Consider the following 27636-nt stretch of genomic DNA (forward strand, 5'->3'; position numbering starts at 1 on the left):
ACATTATTATAAAGCGCGACAAGAGTCGTAGTTCGAATTTTATACAGGTTGAAACGGTCAATTGTAAATGAGGATGCATCTACATCGATCCGGAGCGTGTGAGATCGCGCTTATTCTGACGATATTGGCAGTTACATATGAGATCTCGTGGGCCAGTAAACAATGCAAGACCGTTGTAATGGACGTGCACGTGAAGAAGTGTAGACTCGGTGCTGAGAGAATCAAGAGAGGCCTGGAAAGATTAGATCTGCAGAAACATGATGAAAAGTATGAAACGAAGAGGCAGGAAGGACCGGGTAAGCGAATAAGATTTTAACATATACAGCTCAGCCTCTTGGCCATAAATATAAAGCACGAATTGGTGTAAATATTTTATATCTAACGAAAAGTAAAAAATTAAAAGCAGTTTTATTTAAAAAATAATATTTATTTTTATAATAATTTTAATATTTCGTTAATTCTCTTTTGCCGTTTCTAAGAAAATACAATAAATTTAGAATGTTTATATATACTTATGACAAAGGCTGTATCATTTATAAACTGCAAACTTTGTACGCTTTGTAGCGTAAAAAAAGTTGTTAATAAAGTATTACGTAGAAAGAGATATTTATTAAAACAAATACGATAGTAAGATGTTTCTCATTGCTCAGACTCTAGATTAGATGGATTTACAGCTATTTTGCGAGTGGATAGTAGAGCTGATTATTGAAATTATGTTATTATCAAGAATCCACAAATTACATCACTTAATAAAACACTGTTAAAGAGATTATAACGATGTCAAATGCAGCATGTCGCGACACTCCCGACCCGCGACCTTATAATGCTTCGTGACCTCGCGCGATAGAAATCTCGGAGACGCCGGCGTCTCAATCGTATCCCGGTGTTTGTTAGCGCCTGATATCCCGCTTTTCTCTTCAGACTATTCAAAGATGAAAGATTCGCACGGCGTTCCGCAAAAGAGGCAGCTGACACCCGCTCAAATCGGCGGTATCGCCATGCCGATTGTCACGCAAGCTATAGACGGCGCCGCCAAAGCCCGAGCGTACGCCACATCCGGGGCGGAATATCAAGACCCGAGCCCGAGCCTGACAGGACTTCCTTTCGGTTGGTGGCCAGGATATTATCTCAGGGCGCCTTATCCGTTCGACCAGGGTCTCGCATCCTTCCGCGCTTCGGTAAGCCAATCATCGCCTCTGGAATCCGTTCTGTCATTCGGTAAACGAAATCTAGTAGATCCATCGAGATCAATGTTGCAATTCATCAAGCCGCTGTACAGCTACGGACTAAAGCGCTTCACGTTCATGTGATTCACCCCCGCTGTAAATCCTTTTTGTTTGTACGTAAAAAAGAACTCTGTGATGTAACGAGGCGATAATAAACATCGATAGCACAATGAACAGCGTACAATGAAAATCTGTTCTAACGCGTCGTTCCGCGTGCTACCTGTGTGTGATTAACATGCGTGCGTATGCAATTTGCGACTGCGCTGTATGCAAATTCCTTCGACGACATAGCGTCTCGACTTCTTCTCGACTGACTCACAATAAAACAAGATAAACTAAATCAAAACACGCGCTCTAATCAGCTGAATAATTTTTAACAATATCGCGTAACGTAACTAACATAATGACACATTTTTATCCCTCGATTTATGTTGTACTTTTTATACTTGGAATTTTTTTATGAGGTAAATAATCTCCCCATTTTATGTAATTTCTCATTTCTTATTTCATAATTACTTTTTTTTCATTATTATTGTTTTTATGCAAATATAATGTGAAATAAATATATATTTTATAACATACACGCGCGGGCTTCCCTCTTACGTATTTTTTTTTGCACCGGCAAACTCCATTTACTCCATTATCAACCGTGTACAAAAAACCATATGGAATATGAAATGACGAATACTCCGCATTTTACAACCAGATTAATTAAATCAACGTTGATAAATCAACAAATAATCGGTATCGAGTACAGATTGGCTTTTTCGGCCTCATCATAATTGTTTCTATGTTAATTCAGTAATTACGAATATTTTTATAAGATTTTTATTGCCTTCTAGCTATTCTACATAGAATCGACTCAATCGTTGCAAAGTCAGATAGTTCATAGAATACACGCATGTACTGTATATTCGATGTAGAATTAGCCGAAAGATAAAAGGAGACTATATACACATTTATAATTAGTTAATTAACATAAAAACAATTATGATGAGGTCGAATATGATAAAAATATCAGACAGCATTCGGCATTGAACAGTCGCAGCAAATCGACGTCGATTCGATTTGTCATTTCTGGCTGGAGTAAATCGAGGAACCAGTGTACAGTTAATGCAGGAATACAGTTAGTAAACAATTAATTGACTCGAGAAAGAAAAACAACAGGTTTAATCAAATAATAGTAAGTCTGGATTTAAAAAGGCGGCAGGAAGAAATCAGACTAGCATAATGTTCGGCAGGCCTTTAACGACGATCTTGATCTCGATCTGAACGCCGAAGAACTGGACGAACTGTATCACGATATCTACGAAAGGCTACCGAGAGCTTCGAAAGACGAAGCTTGGAAGGTTTTCTTAGAAACGGCATCAAAGTGCTGCCAAAATGTCGACAAGTGTCTTAAGGAAACGATGCACGTGCCTTGCCTAGGAAGTCAGACGTCTTAACGTGTTGACTCATCACGATGCGGTCATCCGTAACTGGCGCCTTTCTTTTCAATGGCGCTCTCATAATTGCTGGTGACTGACGCAAATTTTTTTCTAACAAATGTAAAAAATAAATATCATTTAATACAAAATGTTGAATGACATAAGTAACTTAAAGATAACAATATAAAGTAAAAAAAATGCGCAATTCATCATGTTACTTTATACGTAGAGATATGATCTTATTTAATCATGTTACATAAAATTTTATTGTTATATCCTCGTGAAAATCCTACTGTGTGGCGTATACAATAAGAAACATTCACGCTGAGTACATAACATATTAAGGATTAAGATTTTTCCAAATATTAATCTCTTGAAAAAGTGAATGTAAAAATTATAAATATAATAAAAAATTTATTATCTTTTAAAACTTATTATATTACTTCTTAATCAATTTCTCGTTTTTTGTATCAAAGGTGCTTGATGAAATAAATGAAACAGTTGGTCAATGGTATAAATGTTTATTGATCGCTATTATTAATGCAGACGCATTACACAAGTGAAAATTTTGAATGAAAAACAAACGCTATTTAATATGTGAAAACGTCTGTCTACAACTACCTCTTGCGTATCTCTGTTCGAGAGCGTCCTTTATTAAAAACTACTATTCCGCATTTAAATCCCGCATTTCCGTTCATCGGCGGATTAGTAAAGTACGCGTTCGTCGATGTATTTCAAAGAGATAAACTCTTAAGGTAAATCTTAAATCTACAAAATTTTTTTTAATAACTAATGAGATCAAGTTGTTATAATAAAACTAGGATCACTGACAAAATCCGAGTCGGGTATGTTTCTCGAGTCTGAAAAAACGTTTATATCGAAATCACTTAAGTCTTTCATTCTTTTTCTTTTTTCTTTTTTTTTACGAGATCGCGCGACCCGATAGTTCGGATTGCATTCAAGTTCATCACAATTGCATGCCATCGAAATTCACTTCTACTTTAAGGAGTTGCTGGAGTCGTCTGTTGTACCGATAGAAATATCGATCTTGTCTCTTACTAACTATTTCGTATTAATAGCATAGAATAAAAATTCCTTTTCCACGATTACAAAACATGCTAATGTATCTGGCCCTGATGTATTTTGTATAAAGCAGGAAAAAATGAAGAAATTACAAATTTCCATTTTTACCTCAACATGGCAACTAATGCTGATGTCAATTTACGAAAACGTTTACTTCGTACTTTACTGGAAAAGTTATGCAAGTTATATGCTCAAAATAAAGACAGATGTACAATAAAGAAATGATATATGTAAATCGTTAGAGTTAAGTTTAGAGGTCTAAACAAAAATATTTTGTTATTTAACAAATTGAGCGTATATGTGAGATACTGATATGTGATAGTAAATATAAACACATCACTTCTATATCAATATCGCACGCATACATATGTACAAATCATTGCTAAAACAGCGACATTACGGAATTCGACCGTCGTGCCAGCATCCCCTTAATATAGTTGCTTGATACTGAAGGAAACAGCACCTGCTTCTGTCAATATCGCTGCCGAGCAATCGATGCTCCCCTCAATCGCGAATTTTTCCAGGTTTGATGGATGACAATGTTTCGCCACGTCGTCGCTACTTCGATATAAACTATTAACACTAATGCGCGTGATGAGGCTGAATTTTCTATAAATAACATCTTCTCCACGCAAATTGTTCCTGTTCTAATCGATTTATATATCCCCCTTTCTCTTTCCCCCTCGAATTCTCCGATTTCTTCTCTATCAGCGGTCGTTCTTTCACGCTCCATTCAAACTCCATCAATAACTTCAATGATGCGATCAATAGAAAGTGACGAGGATCGAATTCTTCGAACTCCGATTCTTCGTACGGTCGACAGTCGGTTGTACTGCTTTCAGTATCGCATCCTTGCATTAGGATATAGGGGGAAACGACGTGGGTTTGTCAGTCATCAATGATGTTATGAATTTGTTGTCTAGAGGCTTAAGGTTGCTGCGCGAAACCTGTAACGATAGACATGCGCTTACGTTACGATCGTACGATCTTCTTTAACGCGTTTGAAAGTAATCCCAAAATTATATTTTATAGAAACATACTTATACAAGGCATCTCATACATGCAATCGATGGCTGCAATTGAGGGCAAGTCCACCACAGTGACAAACAGCTGAATGTCATGCAAAATGATAATAAAAAAAAAGAAGCGAAAGGAAATATATACGCACGATAGCACCTATCTGCAATTATTTATAGATGCAAAGTATAAATTAGTTTTATGATTAAAATGTGTGCAATAAACAGTAGTAAAAGCAGCGCGCGTCGCTACAAACAAGGACACAATCATATCAAGCGTGTTTACAACTTGGAAGAGACTGCGTTTCAGATATATGCACAAATCTGAAATAACAGGAATTCGAAATAGATAAAGAAAATTCGATTTGAAGTGAAACTTTTTCCTTAAAATCTTTCCTGCATGCCGTCCTTCGATTTAAATTTAAGAAAATAAATAATAAAATATAAATCTTAAACAAAAGCATTCCAAAATATTTTAACTTGCAGCAAATTCAAGTTTGGCAAGCGTTAAATAATTATTACTCGAAAAATACCCATTGCGCGTTGCGGACGTTAAAAGCGTATTAGATTCTCAAGCAACAAACAAGGCATTAGGGTCGGACAATCAGATCGCGAAAGCGTTTGCAAACGGAAGCAAGTTTTAAATAAGCAAGTGTACTTGCTTGTTTACATAAATAACGGGCAAGCAATGACGACATGACATTTTCGTGAAAGCACCTTGCCAGCTCGGCGACACTTCAGACGCCGACGCCGGCATCTGCAGTGCCTGCCGCGGTGTCGCTTTTTCGCATCAGCCTTTCCCCTGCATTCACCATTAATATTGCGACCACTTTTCCCCCTGTGCCGTCCCCTTTTCAAATCATCGACCTTACGTTTTATCGCATCGCCGGCGTAGTCCGTCTCCGATTGCTGCTCCAGCGGATCTTTTGTCGTAGAATGAGGTAGAGTTTCTTTATTCGCTACGTATGACTCGTCTCTGAAAAAGATAAAGAGGAAACACATAAGTAAATAAATCGTGGGAAAGAAAAGTATGAGTGTGTATGTGTGTTATCTTAACGGAAATCCAATATTACATTAACTATTGAGCGATACGTTCAAATTTATCTCTCTGCAGTCTCCTGTTCAACTCGCAACTAGGATATATCGATTCCATTTCTTTTTAGACTCTCGCGAAATTATTACGATCGCAGATCGACGACCTTACAGCCGGGTTTACTGAACACGCCGAGGATTAGCAAGACACAAATATACATCTTGTCAACGTTAAAAATACGATAATGGACATCGTCGTCTGATACAGGAGGCAGAGGAACGCAAGTTTTCATATATAACAAAAAAATCTATAAACACTTGTGCAAACAGACTCGATTACGATTTTAGGTGAACAACAAAAAACAAGTCGCGCAACTCGATAAAAGATCCATGGAGCGACCGCGAAACAGCGAAGAGGGGGAGGGCGGAGGGAGAAGGAAAGAATGTTACGCACGATAGCGAATTGTCCTAGCACTTCGGACTAACCCTCCTGAGATCAGTTCGTACACAGCCATGAACTTTAGGTAGCAGAGATTATCACGGAGGCAATTGATAACGCGGCCTCGTGTCTCTCTCTGATTCCAGTTCACGTTTTCTCGAGAGTGCACATTGATCCCCCTCCCTTTAAAAACTCCTTGCAGATCATCTATTAATCAGCTGACAGCGCGATACAAATGATTCAGAGCATCAATATAAATAATTACATAATAAGCCATTGCAATGCGATACGATTGGCTATTTATGTACGCAATTGTATGTATTTATTCGTCTCGCGGTCAGAAATAAATCGGTTTATTAAAGAATATGTTATACAAGTGATATACATTTTGCAATCGCGGTACATGCACTCTCATAAATGTATCATTAAAGTCGTCTACACAAATCGACGCAAAGACATGTGTCTAATATAAATATATAAATGATCCGTAAAATCCTTAATGTACACTTGCTGCTTGGTATATAATAAAATATGTATTTTATCATTTGACATATTTACATTTTACTTTTACGTTCAGATTAGATCAATGTACAATGGCTTTAATGTGCCACCAGTGCGCACACAGTGCCTCTAATCGAAATCTTCGCTGTAAGATTCAATTACTGAGTAATGAAATCTTTAGTAGAACTTCTCAATGTCAACCGAGATATTTTTGTTTTTGTTTCCATTTGGGCGAAATGAGTCTGATTGTGTATGCCATGATTTTTCAAATATTTATACACGAGAGACAATGTCCATTGAGAATTTCAAATAATTTCTGTAATTTATTGGCGCATTTAAAAAATAAGATATTAAAATGAAAGTTATGAATGAAAATGCACACGATTTAAATTCTCACAGATTCTATTAATTATCTGATAAAATGTATAATTACAAAAATGAGAAAAGGAAGAAGATAAACGACGCAAAATATAAAAAATTAAATGATACATGCAAAATATACCAAATATACAAAATTATATAAACATAATGATTTTTAGTAACATGTACAAGAAAGAGGTAAAATTAGAGAGCTAAGGAAAAAGGGTTGAAGTACCGTTGCCTGTCCTCAAAAACATACAGGGGGAAAGAGAGAAAGAGAAAGAATGGGACGGGCGAAGAACAAGAACATAAAAGAACGCACTAACATCCACTCACATAACGTCGTCCCACGACGTCTCCTGCTGCTCCTTGGGTAGAGGCTTGCAGTATGCCTCAAGCTGCTCGATGGTGCACGCATGGTAGCAGCACTCCTCGACGAGTCCCGGGCCAGGCTCCCTCGGCTCATACTCCTCTGAGAACGGCTCGTTATAGCCGCGATCTTTGCACGTGGTGTACAGAGCGTCGGCCAATTTTTTCGAGCACAGTTTCTGCATCCGAATATGCGACTTCTTCAAGGTAGGTGCGGCATCGACAGCGTACAGGACACACAGGAAAACCAACGCGATCAGAAGCACCGCTTCATTTATCGCACGACCGCCACGTACCATTATCGTCTGGACGTAGAAAATTGTGGAAGAAGCGGCAGGCAATCTTCCTAGGGGAGTCTACCTCAAAGAGCGCACCTTAATGTCAACACCACATCCGCAATCGCATTCGTCGGATTGTCGTATATACTTATTTAATTGTTTCAATAAGTTTATATTATTCAGTTTTGCCGCGCCGACTCTACGATCGCACGAATGCAGAAACGAAGTCCTCTTCGGGTTTCGCGGTCCTTGCGGTCTCGAGACTTCCAGTCTTGAGAATCTTGAGAAGTTACTTCCCGACGCGAGTCTTCCCGTTTCTTCTCTCAACTTCTGCGATTCTTTCGTGCGGTCATAAGAAACCGCGAAATGATGCTGAGAAGTCTTGAAACGAGCTCCGCTAGTACCGAGTCCGTTGATATAACTGATACCGGACTGCCTCACCACGCGGTTTTCGTTCTAGATTTCAAGAACCCGGGGGAGAGAGGTATGTTAGGAGTGGGAAAACAGTGGAAGAGGTAGGAGTGAAGAAGGGCGAAGAGAAGGAGGAGGAGGAGGAGGAGGAGGAATAGAAGCTCGGTGATAGACGGACTCCCGCGGTCGCCGGTCGCCGGTGACATGTACGGCGCAGGGGGAGGGAAGGGGTCGTTAGCGGCTAGACGCGCGTCCGATCGGTCCGATGATACAGCACACACGAATTCGCTTTTTCGTGTGCCACGAGGGGGACCGATGTCTCATCGAAAAACCGGGGAAACGAGAGAGAGAGAGAGAGAGAGAGAGAGAGAAAGAGGGAGAAAGAGGGAGAGAGGGAGGCGAAGAGGCGATTCGCTGCTCCCGACTTCGGGAATCGGCGCGTCAGAAGCACGGGAATCGGCGCATGAGAAGTACGTATGTACGTATATTCCCGAAGTATAACATAATGTATTCTTTTGTCAGGACAAACTTCGCGCGCCCCTTTTGTGCCCGGTCGGCCGACCGGGCCCAACCCGCCGTCTGGCTCGCGAAGACAGACCCGTTCTAGTATTTCCGCCACTATTCATTTCGTCGCGCGCAGCATACAGGACACCGTCGCGCTTCATCCCCCGTTTCCACGTCATCCCGTAACAAAGCGATTCCTTTTTTTTTTTATCGAGCATACGGAGCACTGTCTCCTCGGACGGACTTCGCCCTCCCGCAGCGAAGTCTCGGTCTCTTCGCGCGCGGCGCGGCAGGATCGAGCGCTAGACAGCTACACGATACTGCATTATGCTATTGTACTCGCGGGTCTAACTAATGCTCCACGACTGTGTTCGATGTAGCGGCAAATTCAAGAGACCAGAATGTGAGTTCGCAAAAAAATTGCATATTAAACTGGTCATTCATTGAATGGTCAAATTCATTGGAGAAGAATGCCGTCCCGTTAAAAATAGATAATTATGCGTCTGCACAATGAAAGAGAAGACAAATATGAGATGTTTTTTTTTTTAGACGTCTAGCCGTAGTTATTATTAATACAGACACTAGCTTCTCAAGCAACGGAAATGTGCAACGACTGCGCTTTCTGCTCGGCGCAGTAGAAGAGTAAATAAAATTGCTATTGATCTGTGGCGAATTGCGTTTCAGGATCGAGTGACACGTAAATAGATCGCGTTTCGCGAACAATTGCAAAAACGTTACTATTAAATGTCGTTCAAGCTTCACTATCGATCACGTGCGCGGCACAAGACAACGCCGCCGCGTTTTGAACGAAAGTGGAATAGCTATCGTTTTACTGCATTCGGCATCAATGAAGACAACTTCGTCTATTATCTCTGAATGGCTTATCGGAGACCGACGGGGGAGCCGGATCAATAATGATCGATGATCGGCTCCCGGAGTATCGGGGAATCCGGCGCGCAAAAACACACGGAAGGATCACGCCAAGTGATCTATGATTCCGATCGAAGACAAAGTATGGCTCATATCGACGACTTTAATTGATCGGCCGCGCCTGTTTTGTCTCTCGGCCCGATATATCGGTCGCATTTTTCCCCAGATAGAGAGGTCGCTCCTCGCGCGACCCGCTACCCTCGTTTCTTTCCACCGATCTTAGCAATTTCGATATCTTTCGACGAATATGGACGTATCCCCCGCTGGATATATCTCTTCTATTCCAGTAGATCCAGTTGTAAACAGCATCACCTTAGCACTATCGAGTGTTTATTCTATATAATGCTATTTTTTTGCAGAATTTGCGCGAAAAGATCGATATACCCAGATAGCATGCGTGTCCGTAAAAAGTAGGGCATAAGATGTCTTTAAGACGTTCTAAGACATCTTATGACTTTTGGACAAGCGTGCCATTGTTAAATATAAAATCGAGTAGGTTGCGCGTCGTTCATCAAATAAAAAATAATCCCGCTAGGCCCGCGGAATTATTTTTTTACAGATAAACGGCATCTTGTATTTTTTTTTTAATAGTGGTGTCAAGAGAGAAGTGTCAAAATTTGATCGATCGACTTTGATAGATAAAACAATCTGTGACAACAAGTCAACGACTCCCATGCGTGGGTGCTCGATAGTCGGGAAAGGGAAGGAGGGGGCGGTGTCATTATGTTTACACGGCAATAATAATCCGATTAGTAATAACAGTAGTTATAGCTACTCACATCGTGTAAATGCTAGTTAAATCCAGTTTTATGACAGCTGGTGTTGAAATCATGTTATTTAACTATTTTATACGATATTTTACGTCATTAGTTAATAACTATGAATTTTACTAAACTTGCTTAACGGAAATGTAAAAAGTCATTACCGTAGTTATTATCATAGTCATTACCGCTAATATGAAAACTTTCAAGTAGAAAGAAAGCACACGACTCGTCTCGTCCGGCGGTCTATTTATAGACACGATCACAAGTGTCTGCCCATGCGGTGAAACCGCAGACGGGTAGTTTTACATTTGCGTCACGTAAGTATCAGTAACGTGCGTAATCGATGACAGTCTTTCTCGTCCCTTCTCACTCTCTCTTTCATTCTTTTATTCCCTTTCCTTCTAATAGGACGCACCTGTGAGACGCGACAATACGCCGCCGAATCGCGACCGCGCGGCGGCACGGAGGAAAAGAAGAATTTCCCCGGGGTCGCACGTTCCTTGCGTGACACGCGGATGCAGGAGGATGTCGACGCATGGCGGGCAGCCAAGGACACCGCGCCACGTGCTGCAAAGTACTACCGTGGCGATGCACTCGCTTAACCGCGAGTACAAGCGCGCACGTGATTTCCAAGTGCGCGCCGTTGTAATAGCGGCCACTTACCGGTTTATTGAGCCTAAGTGAACCGCCTGCACATGGCGCGCAAGGAGAGGTGCGAGCCGCGCCACTTTAGAAAACTCGTGAAAAACTAGGCTCAAGTGGTCACACGTGGATCGTTAGCCTGTCAGGCCGTCCCGCGGCCAAGCGCGCGCGAGACAGCTGGCGTGCGGCGGGGAGAGGAGAGTCTTAAGGCGATCCGATTTCGCGCGTGGATCACGAAGTGGAAAAGTAGAATTGTGCGTTTCCGAGAAATGTAAATGCATAACGTAACGATGATCATTAAATCGAGCTAAATTTATCTTTCTCACCGTCGGACACTTATAACGATGCCGCGTTGATACAAAAGTGACAGAAGTCAAAAAGATTAAAATTTTTGAGGTAAAAAGAAATTGACTCTAACATTTTTTAAATCGATTTCCTTTCATTATCTTAATTTTTTTTTACTTGTATCACTTGAGATAATGAAAGGATATTGGTCCTTAAAAAAATTAAAGTCACTTTCCTTTCATTATCTTAAAGGTGCTAATTTTTTTATTTGTGCTTGAGATAATGACCCCAGATAGCACAGAGAGTTCAAGAAGAATTCAGTTGTACGTCATGAATTCTGAGTTAATTTCCAGATGCAACACGAATTTTTTTTCTAGAAATTCTGAAAAGAATTTTTTTTTTGCACCTGAAAATCAACTCAGAATTGATGACGTACGACTAAATATACGAATAAATTTTTATTTACTAAGAAAGGAAATCGATTCTAAAGATTTTTAAGTCGATTACTTTTCATTATCTCAAAAATGATAATTTTATTTTACTTAATTTTGTCACTCTTCTATCAACAGCGATATCATTAATTGATAAAATCGACTAGACAGATAAATATAAGAGTTCAAATAATACACAGTTATATCAAACAATAATATCGATATCAGGTCAATGATAATAAATTGGAATATTAGATATTTCCAAAAGTTCACATTTTTTTGTAAATATGTAGATTATTCGCACTTTCCGAACGTCGCATTTTTTCCGCCAATATTATTTTCCGAATATCGGTGAACACGTCAATGTTTTTACACCTTTAACGATAAAAAAAAAAGAGCGGAAAAGAGCGATAAGCGGTTTCACGAAATTACACGAAAAGTATAATGTTTGTGCCATCCGGCTCTCACTCGCGCGCGCGCGCCCGCGCAACTCAAGCTACAACGATCCAAAAATAACCCGCGATTACAGAAACCTGACGTTCCTGGTAACGTCAAATTGCAATTATCGCATCACTCGCAAACTCCGTGATCGCTCTCTATCGCGGCCTCCGTCAAATGCGCGCGCCGTGCAAATGCGAAAAACATTCGCATTTTCTGCACTGGGATTTGGCCTACCTCTTCGCAGATCCATTTCAACTCGGAGATGCACTATTATCGCTATATGCAATATTAGTTAACTGCGCAAAAATGGAAATTTCCCCGCAATAGTGACCGTCGAGTTGCTGAGACTGAGAAACACAAATTGCACTTCGCACCCAGAATGCATATGTAGCTACACACAAATATTTTTAAAAGCGAATTATCGGCGCATGTGAATCGAGAGTCAAAAGGGGTAATGATACGGTCGATGAAGAAAAGGAAAACGAATAATTAATTTATCCGCTGCGGCGACAACCAACACTGAGAGAAAAGTGTTTGGTATTTGTCACTATAATAACATGATAAAATAAAAATGGTTAGGAGCTTCATTTTTATAATTATTACTAATATATTAATAATAATTATTATTATTATATTTTATAGGTCTATCAAATAAACATACAGTTGGCACTGAAAATAACTATGCATTATAGTTATCATTATATAGTTACCACAACTATATATTATAGTAATTGCAATTAATTTTTTCTCTCTTACAATTAGAATCACGATAATGAAATTTCAGTGACGTGTTACGTTAATCTCTCAGGTTTGTGTAACTATAAGAACTCGTAAAGTTTTGTAAAAAGAGATCGATTATTATTAATATCGATTATTAGCAACAAACAAGTAAAATGTACCCAGATTTATTCGACGAATTGAAAGATCAACAATTTTCAAATTGTTTATTATTGCTGAAACCTCCTCGTAATTTTTGCAGTGTAAGCTTTTGTTTACAATTCGCGAAGTCGAGCACATGGAGAGGCAGAAATGTTTACGTGCGTCGGAAAGCGAGTATATATATATATATATCTCCAGACATGACACGTAAGCGCCAATTAATTAAGTAGTTCAGAGGAAAAAAACTTTAATTAATTAAAGGAGGATGACACACACGGTCTTAAAACGCTAATTAGCGCGCCACGCCGCGATTATTATGTCGGGTGAGGGATGAAAATGCCGAGAGTTTCCCGGCCGGCGCCGTCAACCGAAAGAGAAACAGATTCGATAAGTAATCAATGGAAAATAAGCGTGTTATGGACGCGGGCATCAGTCGTCTATTATTAACAACGAGATATCGTTACGAGCAACAATACGGCAACAATATAGAATATATATCGAAGCTTTTCTTCTGTTCGCGCTTTATCGGGGCACACGATGTGGCATCTCCATCAATCCTGCGCGATATTTTCTGCGAAAACGAGAAAATACCGGGAGGAACAACCACGTTGTGACCGACTCTTTTATTTTCTATGATAATCTTAACAATGTTACATGGAATATTCGCAATACAGGAAGGCGGGCGGAAAGTTTGACACTCCGGTAGCCGAGCGAATCGGCTCACATTCGTTTTCGATTCTATTATATATATATAGCAATCTCGAAATTCGAGGAAAACCGTCGTCGACCGACTTCCACTTGGAGGCGAGAACTCCATCTGGAAAGGATCAGTTTTCGTCTAACCGATGATGATCGTATTTTCCTCGAAGAGCGTGATCCGTCCGGAAGGGAAGGCGCGAGCGGCGCGCGGTAAAATTCGCCGCAATCGCGCGCGGCGCGCGAAAGCAAAAGATTGAAAATAGCAAAGGCTATTTTCTATCCTCACGTAATGTACGTCCTTCTGCAGCTAATTGCGGATCAAAAGATAGGATCACGTATAAAGGCAGTAGTTAAATTTTGACGCGACGGTTTCACGGTAAAGCACTTCTCGCCGATGCGCTTCTCTCGAAGGCGGGGAGGGGGGGGAGAGGGAGGGTGAGGAAGGAGGTCGCGGTGCGAGAGCGACGACGCCGACGACAGACACGCGACGAGCAACACGAGGATGCCGGCGAGCGCCTACGTCGGCGAAAAATCGCTGACGTTGCTTAGATTTAGGCTTCCCGCCGATAATAAGCGATTATATGGATTGAGCGCTAATATACGAGCGTTATAAACGGGGTTAAGTTCGACCGCGAGCCGCGCGGCACACATAACGGGCGGTATACGTCGATCATCCGCGCAGCGATCCCCTATCGCGCTGTTTTCCCGCCGATTTTTCTTCCGCGAGGTGCGAGAAACTCGGCCGTGCAGCTGGACCGAATCTAGGTCCGATTTGCTAGAGCAGCTAGAGGCTATCACGTACGCGAACGTGATGGCCTGTACTTTGACATAGCCGCCGCCGCCGCCGCCGCCGCCGCTGCCGCTTTCGGCGACCGTCGCGACGGCGGCGGCGATCCATTCGCGGGGGAGTGTATCGCGCACTATTGATAAGGACACAGTAAGATTAATTATCTAGAGGGCAAATGTTCAATTTTAGTATAAATCAAAATTTATTGGCTTGACACCAACGATTTATCGTGCTTATTTTCGTTAATTTTTTTTCTCTCTTTAGTAATTCTTGTCGTGGATAAACTTGTTGAAATTTGTGAACTCTCCTCTAAAGGACAAATTTGATAAATTGGCATACATATGGAGTTGTGTGCCAATGAGAGCGCGTGACTCTCCCGTAAACAGCGTCTAATCATATATTGGGGACATTCCGGACATTGTGTGGAAAATATTATTTCTTATGTCTTATTGTCGCAACGGTCTCTCGTCTAGCATGAGTTTTCGAGATAATTGACTGATTACATCGGCAAAGCCAATGTACTACATTCGAGAGCAGTCGAGATGCTGCCGCAACGAGTGAATCAACGAACGGTAAGAAACGAGCGGTTACATTTGAAGCAATGACACTTATCGCACAGATGATTCAATCGGTTACGTCTATCTTCCAATTACTCGCTGCATCGCTGATCTTTATCTACGAGGACGGAGAGGCACTCTCTTCTTCCGCATCAACTTGATCGATATGAAATTAAGATCGCGGAGATTGCACCCAGCACCACCCTATTCCTAATTTCATTAATAAATAAACCATTATTTATTCTTAAAACAAGAAAGAAATTTTGTGTAGAAACTTTTCACGTATACACACTGAGAGAAAAAATGTTTGAAAAAATTAATAATTTAATTTAACTACAATGTATGTATATAGTCATTTTTTATGTGAACTATATATTTGTTTGGTAGATGTAATATAAATATAATTATAATTATTATTACTAATATATTACAGCAGTAATAATTATAAAAGTGAAGCTAACCATAATTATTTTATCATGCAATTATAGTCATAAATATCAAACATTTTTCTCTCAATGTATGTACTAAACTAGAAAAGATCTTAATAACTTATCACATTTGACGAAATTGTTCTAACACATATTACAACGGCCACAAATTTTATATAGAATCGATATAATGTGTTATATAATAAAGAGTTGTATTAATTATTTTAGCTGAACTAACTCGCTTAAAGCGATGAGCAAAGAGCACATATATCTAACTCGAGAATCAATATTATCTCTCACGAGACAAGTATAGCTTATAGTTTCTAAGCTGTCCCAAAGAGAGAAAGAGAGAGAGAGAGATAACGCGACTTTTAGCACACCCCGGGGCGATCAAGGGTTAAGGATTAATAAGAAGAAAAAGTATGGCAATCTTGTTCTCTTGTCAAGTCCCGCGCGTGCGAAACAACCCGAGATCCCATTTATCTTTGTAACGACCGCTAATGGATTTTACTGTACACTGGATGTGATTCTCGGTACTTGGTCCCGTCTCGCAAATCGCCACCGCGAAAGTCGCCAGTTCTCACGCTGATTTTATGGCGTCGTCATTTTTGCGTGTTTTGTTGACGCTCCGCGCGAAGACGCGCGTTGCGCAAATCGAGAGCATCGTACGCGAGAAATGACATAATTACTGTAGTTGATACATACGACCGTTGCGGTAACCGCCGCGGTCCCGTTACGATTTATAAAATTCATAGTGAAAACGTAACATTCGAGACAATTTTTTTTCGGCGATAATTTTTTTCATTTTCGACGACATTTATTTTCATTTTTGAGATAACATCCGAAGCTCCAAAAAAGTCTCCCGATTCTCGACACGAGAACTCGGACGATAATTCGAAAAACATCTTTGGGTAAATAAATTACATAATATTTTTTACACAAAAGAACGATTATTGAAAAGTTATTGAAAAACGACGAAATATATAATAGTAATTCGCAAAGTTTTAATCATTGATCAGTATTTAGTGAGACTTAGCTCTTCTTTAAGAAGATTGGACGCTGTTGACATAAATTTGCGAAACTTTCACTGCGGTATTGTGGAATTATTCTGTTTCTTCATAGCGCATGGCGCCAACATATCCGCCATAGTTGTTTATAGCGTTATCTATAGTCAACAGCTAATGACAACGACACGTGCTTAGTAAACATGTACCAAGTTTTTTTTCCTTATCGATTTAGAACGTCGGCAGGATAAGTGATAACATTCTCGGAAAATTCCTTTCTGGTATTGATTAATTAAGAATGGCACCGCGCGCCGTTCGTGTGAGAGCAGACTGTTGTTTCGTTCGTTTACGCTGTAGGGTCCAAGTTCAGTGCCCGGCTGTCGTACAATCGAGAGGAAGCAACAGAATTTTTTTCTGCATTTCTTTTTTTTTTCTTATCATTGGCGCCAGCAGTAGCTCAAGTATGCGCTCGTTAATACCCGGACTTGTCGCGAAACAAAAGATAAAACGAAAAGGTATCGGCACGTGGTACGCGAACGCCATATATTATTTTAAAAATATTCATTAACGGCTCCTCTAACTCTCTGCGGGAATTAATTAAACGCCGCGATTGTAATGTGCGAAAAACTGATACAAGCTACGTAATATCATCGCCCATAATTGAACATCCCATTTCGTAATTAAACGCAATTATAGCCCCGATCTTTCTTATCTTTAATTTATAATTAGGATTGGAATCATTATTATGGCGAGTATTCTCGATCAAATCGTTGCTTTTTTTCAGTAAACTGGTAGTATTAATAGAAACCGAGGCCTGGCTACCACTCGGATAGATTTGCTCGTAATGCAGCCGTCAATGATCTTTTTATAACGGAAAAAATTGTGTCAGGTCACAGAGGAGCGTATATTCTAAGAAATGATGTAAAATATAGTTTACATTTTTAAACATTTGCGGCTCGATCAGCGATCCATATGGAAAGTCATTAACTCTGCGCTAAACCGAAGTATGTGTATATGTGTGTGTATGCACGCGTTATAAAAATACTGATTAGAAAAGACGACAGCGTTTCACATTTCCGCCAAAACAGCTCTCGTGAGTAAACAGGAAGAGTGTCGAAACTAATTATATTAATTTGATAGATAAAAATTAAAAGGCCAATGTCAGAAAAATTAAATATATCAAACTGATGATTTAACGTGTACACGTGTCGACAATAAACACAAAGGCTCGGATCTCTCGCGAAAAATTCTCAAATGACTATTATATGAGCTGTGAAAATATCGTTTTCTTGGAATGACTGTAAAATGTCGCTGTTAATTGCGCGTGTCTCGGATATTTATCTAATATTAGATACGTTTCACCATTCGAAGGATTAGAACTGTAATTAGATTTTCCCGTGCCTCCCACTTCTGCTCTCCACATCTTCCTCGCGCGAAAGACGCAGCCTTTATTGCACGGAGGGTGACACAACCCGGATTCGACGGATTAGAGCCAAGATGCAGCTCGTCACGGCGCGACGTGGATGAGACATAAAACATTTTTCATTGCCTGAGACAGAACCTCCGTCGCTATAAACCGCGCCATAAAGCAAACTTTACATCTCGTCAAAGCAGACCTATAAAGCAAGTATGGCTTTTCAGAAGGCGCGGGCAACAGATCCTGTCGCGTCTCCGGGTGGAGTATCGAAAAAGCGGACGCATCTGGCTCGAGGGCCAGAGGTCGCGTTCATTAATGCCCCGCGATGGGAGAGGGAGGAGAAGAGAAGGTACGTCGCGGTATTTTGACTCTCGTCATTAGCTCGTATCGTACAGTGCATCAGTATATCAGCTGCTTGTGCCAAATTTAGCGAGCAGCCATCGACTTCTTTATCAGCCTCGTCGCTTGTTCGTCTTCCATGGAGCACCGCCTACCACCGATCTCCGTGTCCGCGGGTAATTGTGTTACTCGCATTTAGTCCAAGGTATAGTTCAATGAAGATCTTTAGAACACCTTTCATTCCCGACTCCCATGGAAATACCCTCTCCTCATCTTCCGTTATAAGTGCTTTATCGCAATGAAAAAGACTATAAGTTCTCGGCAGTTGCAACTTCTTTTGTCGCCGCGAATACGATCTGCGAATCTTTTTGATAACTTCGTCGAGGCATACGTGCCCTCGTAGCCGGGGACACACTCTCGCGTGCTTCACGCGAATTCACGCGTCGGGAGCTTGGTATCCGTCCGTCGATCTTCGTGCACAGGCCGCATACCCGCGGCGATGTCCGTTACGACATGGGAGAAAAAGAAAAGCGAAAATTAACGACCTTTCCACCCTTCGTTCTCTTTTCCTTTTTTTCACTCTAAGGATTCGATATTATCTTATCCGCGTATGTAACACGTCTCGATCTTCTTCGGGACACCTCCCTAACCTTTTTTTCCCCGTATATCTTTTGGGCGACGCGACGGCGGTTTGACTCGCGTTAGGCTTTTTGGAATGAATGGATTTGGGGATAATTTTTTACCGATAACCCCGATAAGAACTCAACCCAGCCGATAACCCTTGTAAAACTCACAGGAGATCAACGTGCGGGCGGCACGCTTTTCTCCTATTTACGTCGGCGCGGCGGCCTGATCAAGTCTATATTTAGACTATTCTTGAACCGGATACTACCAGGCATAAATTATGAGCAATTGTCGAAGTAATTCCGAGAGGGCGAACATGTTGGATCTTTCAGATAGAGCACAATGTAAAGTCAGTACGGTGTTTAACACAAAATCATAGGCGAGATTTTTTAACTTCACAGGTGAATGACAATAAAAGTAAAAATAAAAATGTGCATGTCAGGAAAATTAAATGACAACCTGATGATCCAACAACGTCCGCCTACGAGTTGATAAAGTGACAAGTAATGGGAGGTCTTAAAATAATCGTGTTAAACTACAAACGTCGTTTTTTTTTCAGCTTATTTTAAAATATTATTTTTTCAACTACACCCTGCACGATTTCTCAATTATTTCAAATGAACAATCCTTGAAATAGCCCTGTCCATAATTTTAGGAACTATAATTGTATCCGAAAAGAGAAGTCATACAGTTCAAAAAAAATTGAACCAAGCAAATAATTTCGGTTCCCCGGACAATGCAATCGACCGGTTTTATCCTAATAATCCGGTTTTATCCAATTGCTTAAATAGCTTTTTCTCGATTTATCGACCAATAGAAATGTAGTTCTATTTTTGTATGAACTCGACGAGATATCGAGGGAAACTTATCACGGCGAGACCTATTTTTATTTCTGGGCGCAGAATACAATTTCCTGATAAAATTATCCCATTTTAAGTTCGTTGACGCTATCCGCTAGCAGTCTTTCGAAAGTATACGCGAATAAAATGTAAAAAAACTACTGATGCAGAATAAATGAAAACGAGAGAAAGAGAGAGAGAGAAAAGATTATGCGCGCGCGCATACATGGAGTGGACATTAATAGATTATGTATTTTGATGTGAGAAATTGACTTTTATGCACAGCGTTTCTTAGAAATCCTGACCTTATTCTCACCTATATGATAATAATCGATGAAACTTAACGCGGCTTGAAATTGCAAGGGTTAAGTAGCCTTAAAGAGAAATAACGCGCATATTCCATTAATTATAGCACGCTATCGCTCGCCAATGTGACTTACAGGAGAATACGTCGTATATCGCGAGATTTATAAAAAAAAGTTGCCAGAAACGGGTGAAGTAAAAAATTCATAATTATGCGAATTATTCTGAAGCATCCTGCAGTTCGATAAAAAAAAATATACGTAAAAGATATATAAATTTCCTACGAGACTCTTGTAACGATAAAAATATCGCCCCAAAAACAAAAGATTTCCTACAAGCCTCTTGTCATGTCAGCAATAACTTAAACAACTCAGCGATTCATTAGGTCCTGCATGCCAACCCCCTTCGTAGCCTTTTTCGTTTCCTTGACCAAGGGTATCGATGGACCACAGGTGCACAATCTAAATATAGCCTCCTTAATACATCGTTCCTCATTTAAAGCTAAAAATAAAAAATAAAAAACGATGGCGCGTTCTGTGCCAACAGCCGTGGGCGCGTCGAGATGTGCAACACCCATCGGCGATACCTGATGGACAAGATAGCGTTTTGTGCCGTCGAGACGCGAATGACGCGAATATAGCTCCAATCCGCTCCTCCGCGGACGGGAGAACGCGCGGGACGCGCGACTGAAAAGAAAGGGAGACAAGGAGACAATATCGTATTTAATGCAATGCGGTGCTGAATACGGTCGTAAACAATTAGTCGCAATATATGCGACGCTCACGGACGAGCCGAGTGTACGAGCAAGTGCATCGAACTGCGATGCGGCTCGCGACGCGATGCAACGAAGGCGACGAGCCGGCGACCAGCCGGCCAGCCGGCGCCGTGTCTGCGGAAGAAGAAACGCGGCGTGAAAGCCGAGACGTATAATACAAAGTGATAAAAGTCACGTCAAGGGGGGGGGAGGCCCCCGTTCAAGTTCTTATGTAAAATTAACAACAACAACAACAACAACCGCCGCCTCGTTGCGTCGTAGCGGGACGGCACGTGCGCGCCAAATACGATGCGTCAACAATTACCTCCGCGATCAGCTGGCTACGCGATCCCGGATATTTATTTTCTTGAAATCGGAAGCGCCTGAGGGGACAGAGTTTTATGACGTTGATCGCCGGCATCACGTTGATTTTCTTTTTTTTTTTTTGCAACTTATACGCGTAGACCCTACGCAATATGTTATTCTAATAATAGTTAATGACGCAGTTAGAGTGACGTCGCCCGAGTATTGTTTATTGCGCGCCCAGTGCCCACCCTTCAAGGAGCGCACGACAGATTTGCTATGAATAATGCATCCATTAAATATCACCGGATCACACGAAGGGGTTCATAATCGATGGGACACCGTGCGTAGAGATCAGTGGCGATAAAGACATGGATGGTGATGGTCCGCCGTTAGTGCCCGTCAAGAAGAGTCCTCCGATCAGCTGGGGCCTCGGCCACAGAGACTCTTTCAAGATGGTCAAAGTAATCTTACTGGGCCAACCAGGCGTTGGCAAATCGGGTAAGTGATCAATGACAGTTTCTTCAATGAATAACGTAAAATCTATACTCTCTAAATTTTCTAGAGTGAATCTTTTCAATCTTTTGAAGTGAATCTCACTCCAAACAACACGCGAATAATATGAACAATTATGTGGATAGAAAAAGCTGCGCACATTTTTTTTACTCACTATAATTGTGCATCATGTAAAAGTTAATATATTTCTAACGTTATATATCTAATTTTTTTCTTGGATTTTTGTAATTAGCTTTAGCCGTGCGTTTCGCCACGAAACGCTTCATAGGCGAATACGATTGCACCACGGACAGAATCTACCGAGTCGACAATCATCTTGGATCCTCGTGGGAAATAGCGGATCCTCCCGGATATCCGCCCGCCTCGGCCGAGCCGAAATTGCGATGGGCCGACGCGATAGTTCTCGTTTATTCAGTAACGGATCGAGTCAGCTTCGACGAAACTTCTCGTCTGAGGTACATATACACACGTCGCTTTTCCTTCTTTCATATTTTATTAAAAAAAAAAAAAAAAAAAAAAAATTGCACTCTACGATGTTTGAATTCGTTCGAACGCGCGCGTGTATAGTGTATACATCACGTCGTGACTTTCAGGTTTTTGGTATCGCACGCGAGAAAAGGCAGAAAGGTGCCACCGGTCGTGTTGCTTGTGGGAAACAAGGCCGATCTCTCCTGCTCGCCAGGTGAGCGCATGGTATCTGCCCTGGAAGGCCAGAAAAGGGCAAAAGAAATCGAGGCTCACGCTTTCCACGAAATTTCCGTAAGGGAATCAGTTGATCAGGTAATCGATCATGTTAATCATTATTTGATCGACTCGACATAGTGTAAAAGATAAATTAGAAAGAGAGAGAAAGATAAAGAAGAGAGAAAAATAGAAAATACTGATGCCCTCGCACTTATTTCGGTTACTCACTCCGGTCGAGGTAATAATAGTCGGATGCATAGATTGTGGTATCATATCATTCGCTTTGATTATTTAAAAATAGGACTGATTTTAAGTTTTTGGTGCTCCGAAAAAAAACCCGATAGGCTATAAATGAATACAAAGAATACCCGATAAATACGTTCATATGCAGTTAACCCTATCAGCTAATCATAACGGAGATTATTATTCTAAACGATTGTTTACCCCGCGTGTCATGGCGTTTGCGCGTGATCGCGGGACCATAAACAAATCTATATCGCTCACTTCTCAAGACACGCGATACGAACGAATAACAGCATTTTAGCTGCTTTTTATCTACACATTGTAATGACGATCGCGCCAGAGAATCGACGCATTTCAGTACCAAATGTCGAAGCGATAAAAATGATTAATATAAGTAAGGCTTTTGAAAACAATTAAAAAACAAGATTGTTTTTAACCATTGTTTTCTCTTGTTTTATCATGGATTTATAAAGTTTAATTTGGAATTCAATAATGAAAATCATTATGTATGAAATCAAGAAGTTAATGAGTTCTGATATTTTTATAAATATAACGAAGTATCGCTTGAATTAATTCTTTTGTAATTTTGATAAAATATAGTATGAATTTCCATTAATTTAATAATTATTTTATTATTAAATTAATAAGAAAACATATAATAATTATTACTAAATTAATAGAAATTTATACTATATTTGTTAGTAAAATTACAAAAGAATTACTTCAAGCAATGATCAGAGTACGCTTATTTAATACATAAAAGTGTTGCAAGTGTGCAAAGAAATATGATAAGGATATAGCAGTAGAAATATGATAAGGATGTAGCAATAGAATTAGCGTTGTCTATAATTTTATTTGCGTATGAAAAAAAATACTTAAAAAACTGTCGAATGTGAGATATGTAGCAATTAATTTTACATATGTCATGAGCACGCAACATAGGGCAAAAAGAAAAATAGAAACGTGAGAGTGATAACGTTCATGGCGTTAAAAGAATATTTCTCTCTTAAATGATAATATCTTTATGTAACGACGGCCATGACAATTTGCGATTATTTTCATTCGACAGGTCACGGCCGTATTCATGAACATATTAAGATTGCTGACCGAATTGCACAGCAGTCACCAGACGTCTTTCAGACTGAGAGCTTCAACAGATGGAACTGTAAACACTCTTCGTCGACCGTCGCCTCCTCCATTGAGAAGAAGATTCAGCATCTCGGCTCGCGGGAATTTATTGTAATCGTTAGAGATTAGTCTCGAGACTAAATAATTTTATTCTACTAAACATCGAGAAAGAGAGAGAGAGCGCGCGCGTAATGTATAAAAAGATTATATTTTAATTGTTTTAATAAATCTGTATTTGTAAGAAAAACTATTTGCGTGTACGAATTCACGCGGCAATATTTCGAACTTTTATCTTTTGTCTATAATACAGAGATAATGCCGGCATTATCTTGGGATATTATTACAAAGGGGATCATGACATATAATTGCAAAATCGAAAATTGTATTGTAAGAAAGTAGAATACATACATTAATTTAGCCGTGTTTTATCGCGAGTGCAAGAGCTTTCGGATTTTCATCCTGCATCGCCGTTCTGCAACGAGCCACTGCGTTGGAGGCAGCTTTCCCAACTGCAATAATGAATACGATTTAGCAACGAAATAGAAAGAGCAATAGAGTCCTGCGATAAGGGCCGACGCGATAATTACCTCTGAGTCTCGCTGCACGCTGCACTCCGATGTTCAGTTCCTTTAAGCTGGCCGCGAGCTCCCGATGACTGTTCAGCCGAATCTCGTGCTCTCGGATTAAATCGCCGTTGATGTTTTTCAATTGCATTAGTCTCTTTCGCATATCGTCGATGTTTTCGAGAATCCTAGCGTCCTCTAAGCGAATCACAATACTCTTTAGAAGCGTGGCACCGCCTGCTGCTTCCGCTTGGAGCCGCGCATCGACCTCCTTCAAGCCTGAAGAATATCTCGACGTTACAAAACATCTTTTACAGTAATAAAAGCTCGAAAAGTTCGAAAGGACGGATCCCAGACAGCATACATGTCCAAAATCGGGACATGAGGCATTCTAAAGAGACGTTTTCAGATTAAACGTCTTAAACGATATGTTTTAAAGACGTTTTGAAAACATTAAAAACATCTTACGTTCCAATTTTGGACACGATATTGTCTAAGGACCGAAGTCTTTCCTCAGAGAAGAACTGATTGCCGATGAAAATCAGGTATTTTAGGCACTTCTTTCTTAACGTACCCTTGACACGCTCCAACGCGTCTAACATCCTCTTTTCTTCCGCGGGAAACGTGGCTTCCGAGGTCAGTTCTCTAACGCCTAAATACATAGCGAGAGACTGTATAATGTCGCCGGCCAACGTCGCATCGTCCGTCTGAATCATTACTTTTCCGTTGGCATTCGATTTGAAGCAGTGCACTTTATCGTCTCGCATCCCACGAAGCCACACTTCGATGCATCCGGCATACGGGCCGCTCTCCGCGACTTCCAGTTCCTCCCCCATGATGAGACTCTGGTTCAGCCAGATGGCGATCCGCTGCGGTCTCTCCGCGACCTACAGGATTGCAGCATTCGTTTCATTTTTAAGCCTCTCAGCTCCTCCAGAAATTGTCAAAATTCAACGTTTAAACACTCACGTCCGCCACAACGCCATTGCTCGACAATTCTTCCGGGACGTCTTGCGGTTTTGGGATGCGCTCGTACATACAAAATCTTGGCAACTGCCGTGTTATCTCGAAGACCTATTGAATGTTAGAAATGTGTGTTATGATGTGTTAAAATTCATATGATTACATTGCGTAATTACAATTATCGGATACCTGTAACAGATCGGTAGCAGGAGGTCCAACGTACACTTTAACATGAATATCCACGGGATCATTCTTGGCAGGATAAAGCGCGATCTCTAACTCCCCTTGCGGCCGATTGGGATGCGTCACCAGCGTCTCACCCTCAAAAACGCCCTCGGCAAAGACTATGGCGCAATACACCTAAATATTATTTTACATTTATGAAAATCTCGTGATTTTAATCGTACGGAGATATCCTATTTTTGCCGAGGAAAAATCGATTTGAATTGAAGAAATCAAGGAATCTGTAGTGGAAGGGAAATTCAGGGATATAGCCTGTGCAAATTACCAGAAGCCCGGGACCGGCGGCAAGCGCGACGCGGGCTGCGCCTCTCTTTGTCAACAGGCTGATAGCTAATCTCGATCCGTAGTACATACTGGAACCCGTCGCAGCCCTCTGTCGCAATTCCATCTGGAGTGCCTGCTTCTTAGCTAATAGCTCGCGAATTATCTCGCCGGGTTCCGGAGCTTGCATGGCAGAGCCAGCACTGTATCCGCGTACTACAAAAAAACGTGAGAGCAAATATAAGATTATCACGCAGCAAAAATCATATCTAGAATCAATATAAAATCTCCAAAATTCAAAAACTTAAAAACATTTTTAAAAAACTTATGTCTGGGTTTTAGTATTTGTGTTGTCTAGATAGCTATTTAGCAGAGAAAACGAGTTCCGAGTTTATATACCTTCGCCATTGGTAGAAACTACCACCAGATCAGGTTTACCCGTTCTTCGATAATCAGCTTCCACTATGCCCGCCACGCTGGATGGTAACTGAATCTTGAATATCACCTCGCCGGTATTGTACGTTCTTGCGTCTATTTTTCCACTACTCCAGCCGGTGATCAATTCCGGTACACCATTGCCATTTATGTCGAAAGTATCTACGGATACCACCTTGTGCTTCGACTGAAATAGATTTTATAAATTCGATCAAATTGTTTTAACACGCGCAATTAAGCATTAAATTAAAATTTGCCCTATGTGTAAGAGTTCTACCTTAACTCGCCACAGTCTCTGCCCTGCTTCGTAGACACCAATTGTTCCGTTTTCAAGAGCGTAAGCAAACTGCCTGTTCGGGAGATCAGTAAAAACGACAATCGCTGCTGTTTCCTTTGTTTCCCAAAGTATGTTGTCTTTCTTTTGCACTCTAATTTCAAAATCTGTTGTACCCGTCAATAACTAAAAACATTATAAATAATTTGAAAACGCAAATTTAAATAGTTAGCACAAAAATTTAAATCTTATTTTCCTTGATGCTTCAAAGAGTAAATCCAGATTTCCAAAAAAAAAAATTAATAAATGTGTGAGTGATTGACATTAAATTGGACGTTAAAATTATTAAGAATAATAATCTCGTTCTCTTTACTCACTTCATTTTCTCCATCTCCATCAAAATCAAACACCGCCAGCGAAGTGACAATACCTCCCATTACAGTCCAAAATATTTCCGTTCCATGCGCATCTAACACTGTCACCGAGCAATTGCCGCCTACTATTACAACATGATTTGGTAGCCATCCGATTTTCGCAACAAGCATGCAATTTGCACCGTCCGACATCTGAAGTAATATTAGCATCATAAGTTAGATTTTCTCTGCTAATTTGACTCGGAAACTATATTTGATACCTCCTTGTAGAAAGCATCAGCATTGTCTTCGACGTGATAGGCAAGCACGTGAGAAATAGTACCAACTAAAAGGATATCTCTTTCGTCTTCTCCAAGGCGACCAGTGCACAATGACTTCACCTGGATAATATAAATTTTCGTACACAAGAAAGGCACGAAGGAAGAATATAAAACGGTGCGAAATTTTATATTTAATGTGCGAGGCAATTTGTGACACTTTCGATTCCAACACATTCGAACCTCGGTGCCAATTTGAAGCTCCGCAAGTTCCCCGCTCCATGACAATCTTTTATTCGACTGCTTGTGATCGGAGTAATCGACCTGCGGCTGCCTGTGCGGGCTGTGCACCAAAATGGTCCCGCCAGGTGTAGCGGCCGCGAGACACGCGTGCGATCCGTCGAATTTCCCACTCACGACAAGACCTGCCTTTATGTGTTTCTGAATGTTTAAAGAGAACTCTGCCATTCTGAGCTGGCGTTACATCGCCGCGGTACGCCTCGCCAATGTTGTGACTTTGCCATTGGCACGGTGATGGAATATTGATTTTACAACTGACTCTACCTGTTTGTAGATGTCACAGGTGTATGCCACGTTATCCTTATTCCGTTGTACTTAGAATA

General features: G+C 40.7%; 3 protein-coding genes across 6 annotated transcripts; 2 read left to right on the top strand and 1 right to left on the bottom strand.

The window, feature by feature from the left end:
- Positions 1-4402, top strand: LOC105462497. Its single transcript, XM_011709137.1, has 3 exons — positions 1-296; positions 922-1178; positions 2468-4402. The coding sequence occupies exons 1-3, from the start codon at positions 68-70 to the stop codon at positions 2669-2671; spliced, it is 690 nt and encodes a 229-aa protein (XP_011707439.1). The 5' UTR covers positions 1-67; the 3' UTR covers positions 2672-4402.
- A 1243-nt stretch (positions 4403-5645) lies between these two features.
- Positions 5646-27595, bottom strand: LOC105462483 (Bardet-Biedl syndrome 2 protein homolog). 2 transcript variants are annotated; one of them, XM_011709125.1, is made up of 12 exons: positions 27257-27595; positions 27017-27136; positions 26760-26948; positions 26386-26568; positions 26073-26295; positions 25678-25889; positions 25359-25529; positions 25176-25280; positions 24781-25093; positions 24231-24485; positions 24052-24152; positions 5646-5728 (listed from the first exon to the last, which is right to left on the bottom strand). In XM_011709125.1, the coding sequence occupies exons 1-11, from the start codon at positions 27479-27481 to the stop codon at positions 24058-24060; spliced, it is 2091 nt and encodes a 696-aa protein (XP_011707427.1). In that variant the 5' UTR covers positions 27482-27595; the 3' UTR covers positions 5646-5728; positions 24052-24057. The 2 variants fall into 2 exon arrangements, with proteins under 2 accessions (XP_011707427.1, XP_011707418.1); XM_011709116.1 differs by having other exon boundaries at positions 27017-27595.
- LOC105462467 (ras-related and estrogen-regulated growth inhibitor) lies at positions 16359-24045 on the top strand. 3 transcript variants are annotated; one of them, XM_011709098.1, is made up of 5 exons: positions 16359-18454; positions 21276-21573; positions 21821-22043; positions 22182-22368; positions 23585-24045. In XM_011709098.1, the coding sequence occupies exons 2-5, from the start codon at positions 21444-21446 to the stop codon at positions 23756-23758; spliced, it is 714 nt and encodes a 237-aa protein (XP_011707400.1). In that variant the 5' UTR covers positions 16359-18454; positions 21276-21443; the 3' UTR covers positions 23759-24045. The 3 variants fall into 3 exon arrangements, with proteins under 3 accessions (XP_011707400.1, XP_011707407.1, XP_011707395.1); XM_011709105.1 differs by having other exon boundaries at positions 16359-18259; positions 18341-21573; XM_011709093.1 differs by having other exon boundaries at positions 16359-21573.
- Positions 27596-27636: the final 41 nt, after the last annotated feature.

This window comes from Wasmannia auropunctata, unplaced genomic scaffold, assembly GCF_000956235.1.
Source record: "Wasmannia auropunctata unplaced genomic scaffold, wasmannia.A_1.0 LD336116.1, whole genome shotgun sequence".
Classification (NCBI taxonomy): Eukaryota; Metazoa; Arthropoda; class Insecta; order Hymenoptera; family Formicidae; genus Wasmannia; species Wasmannia auropunctata.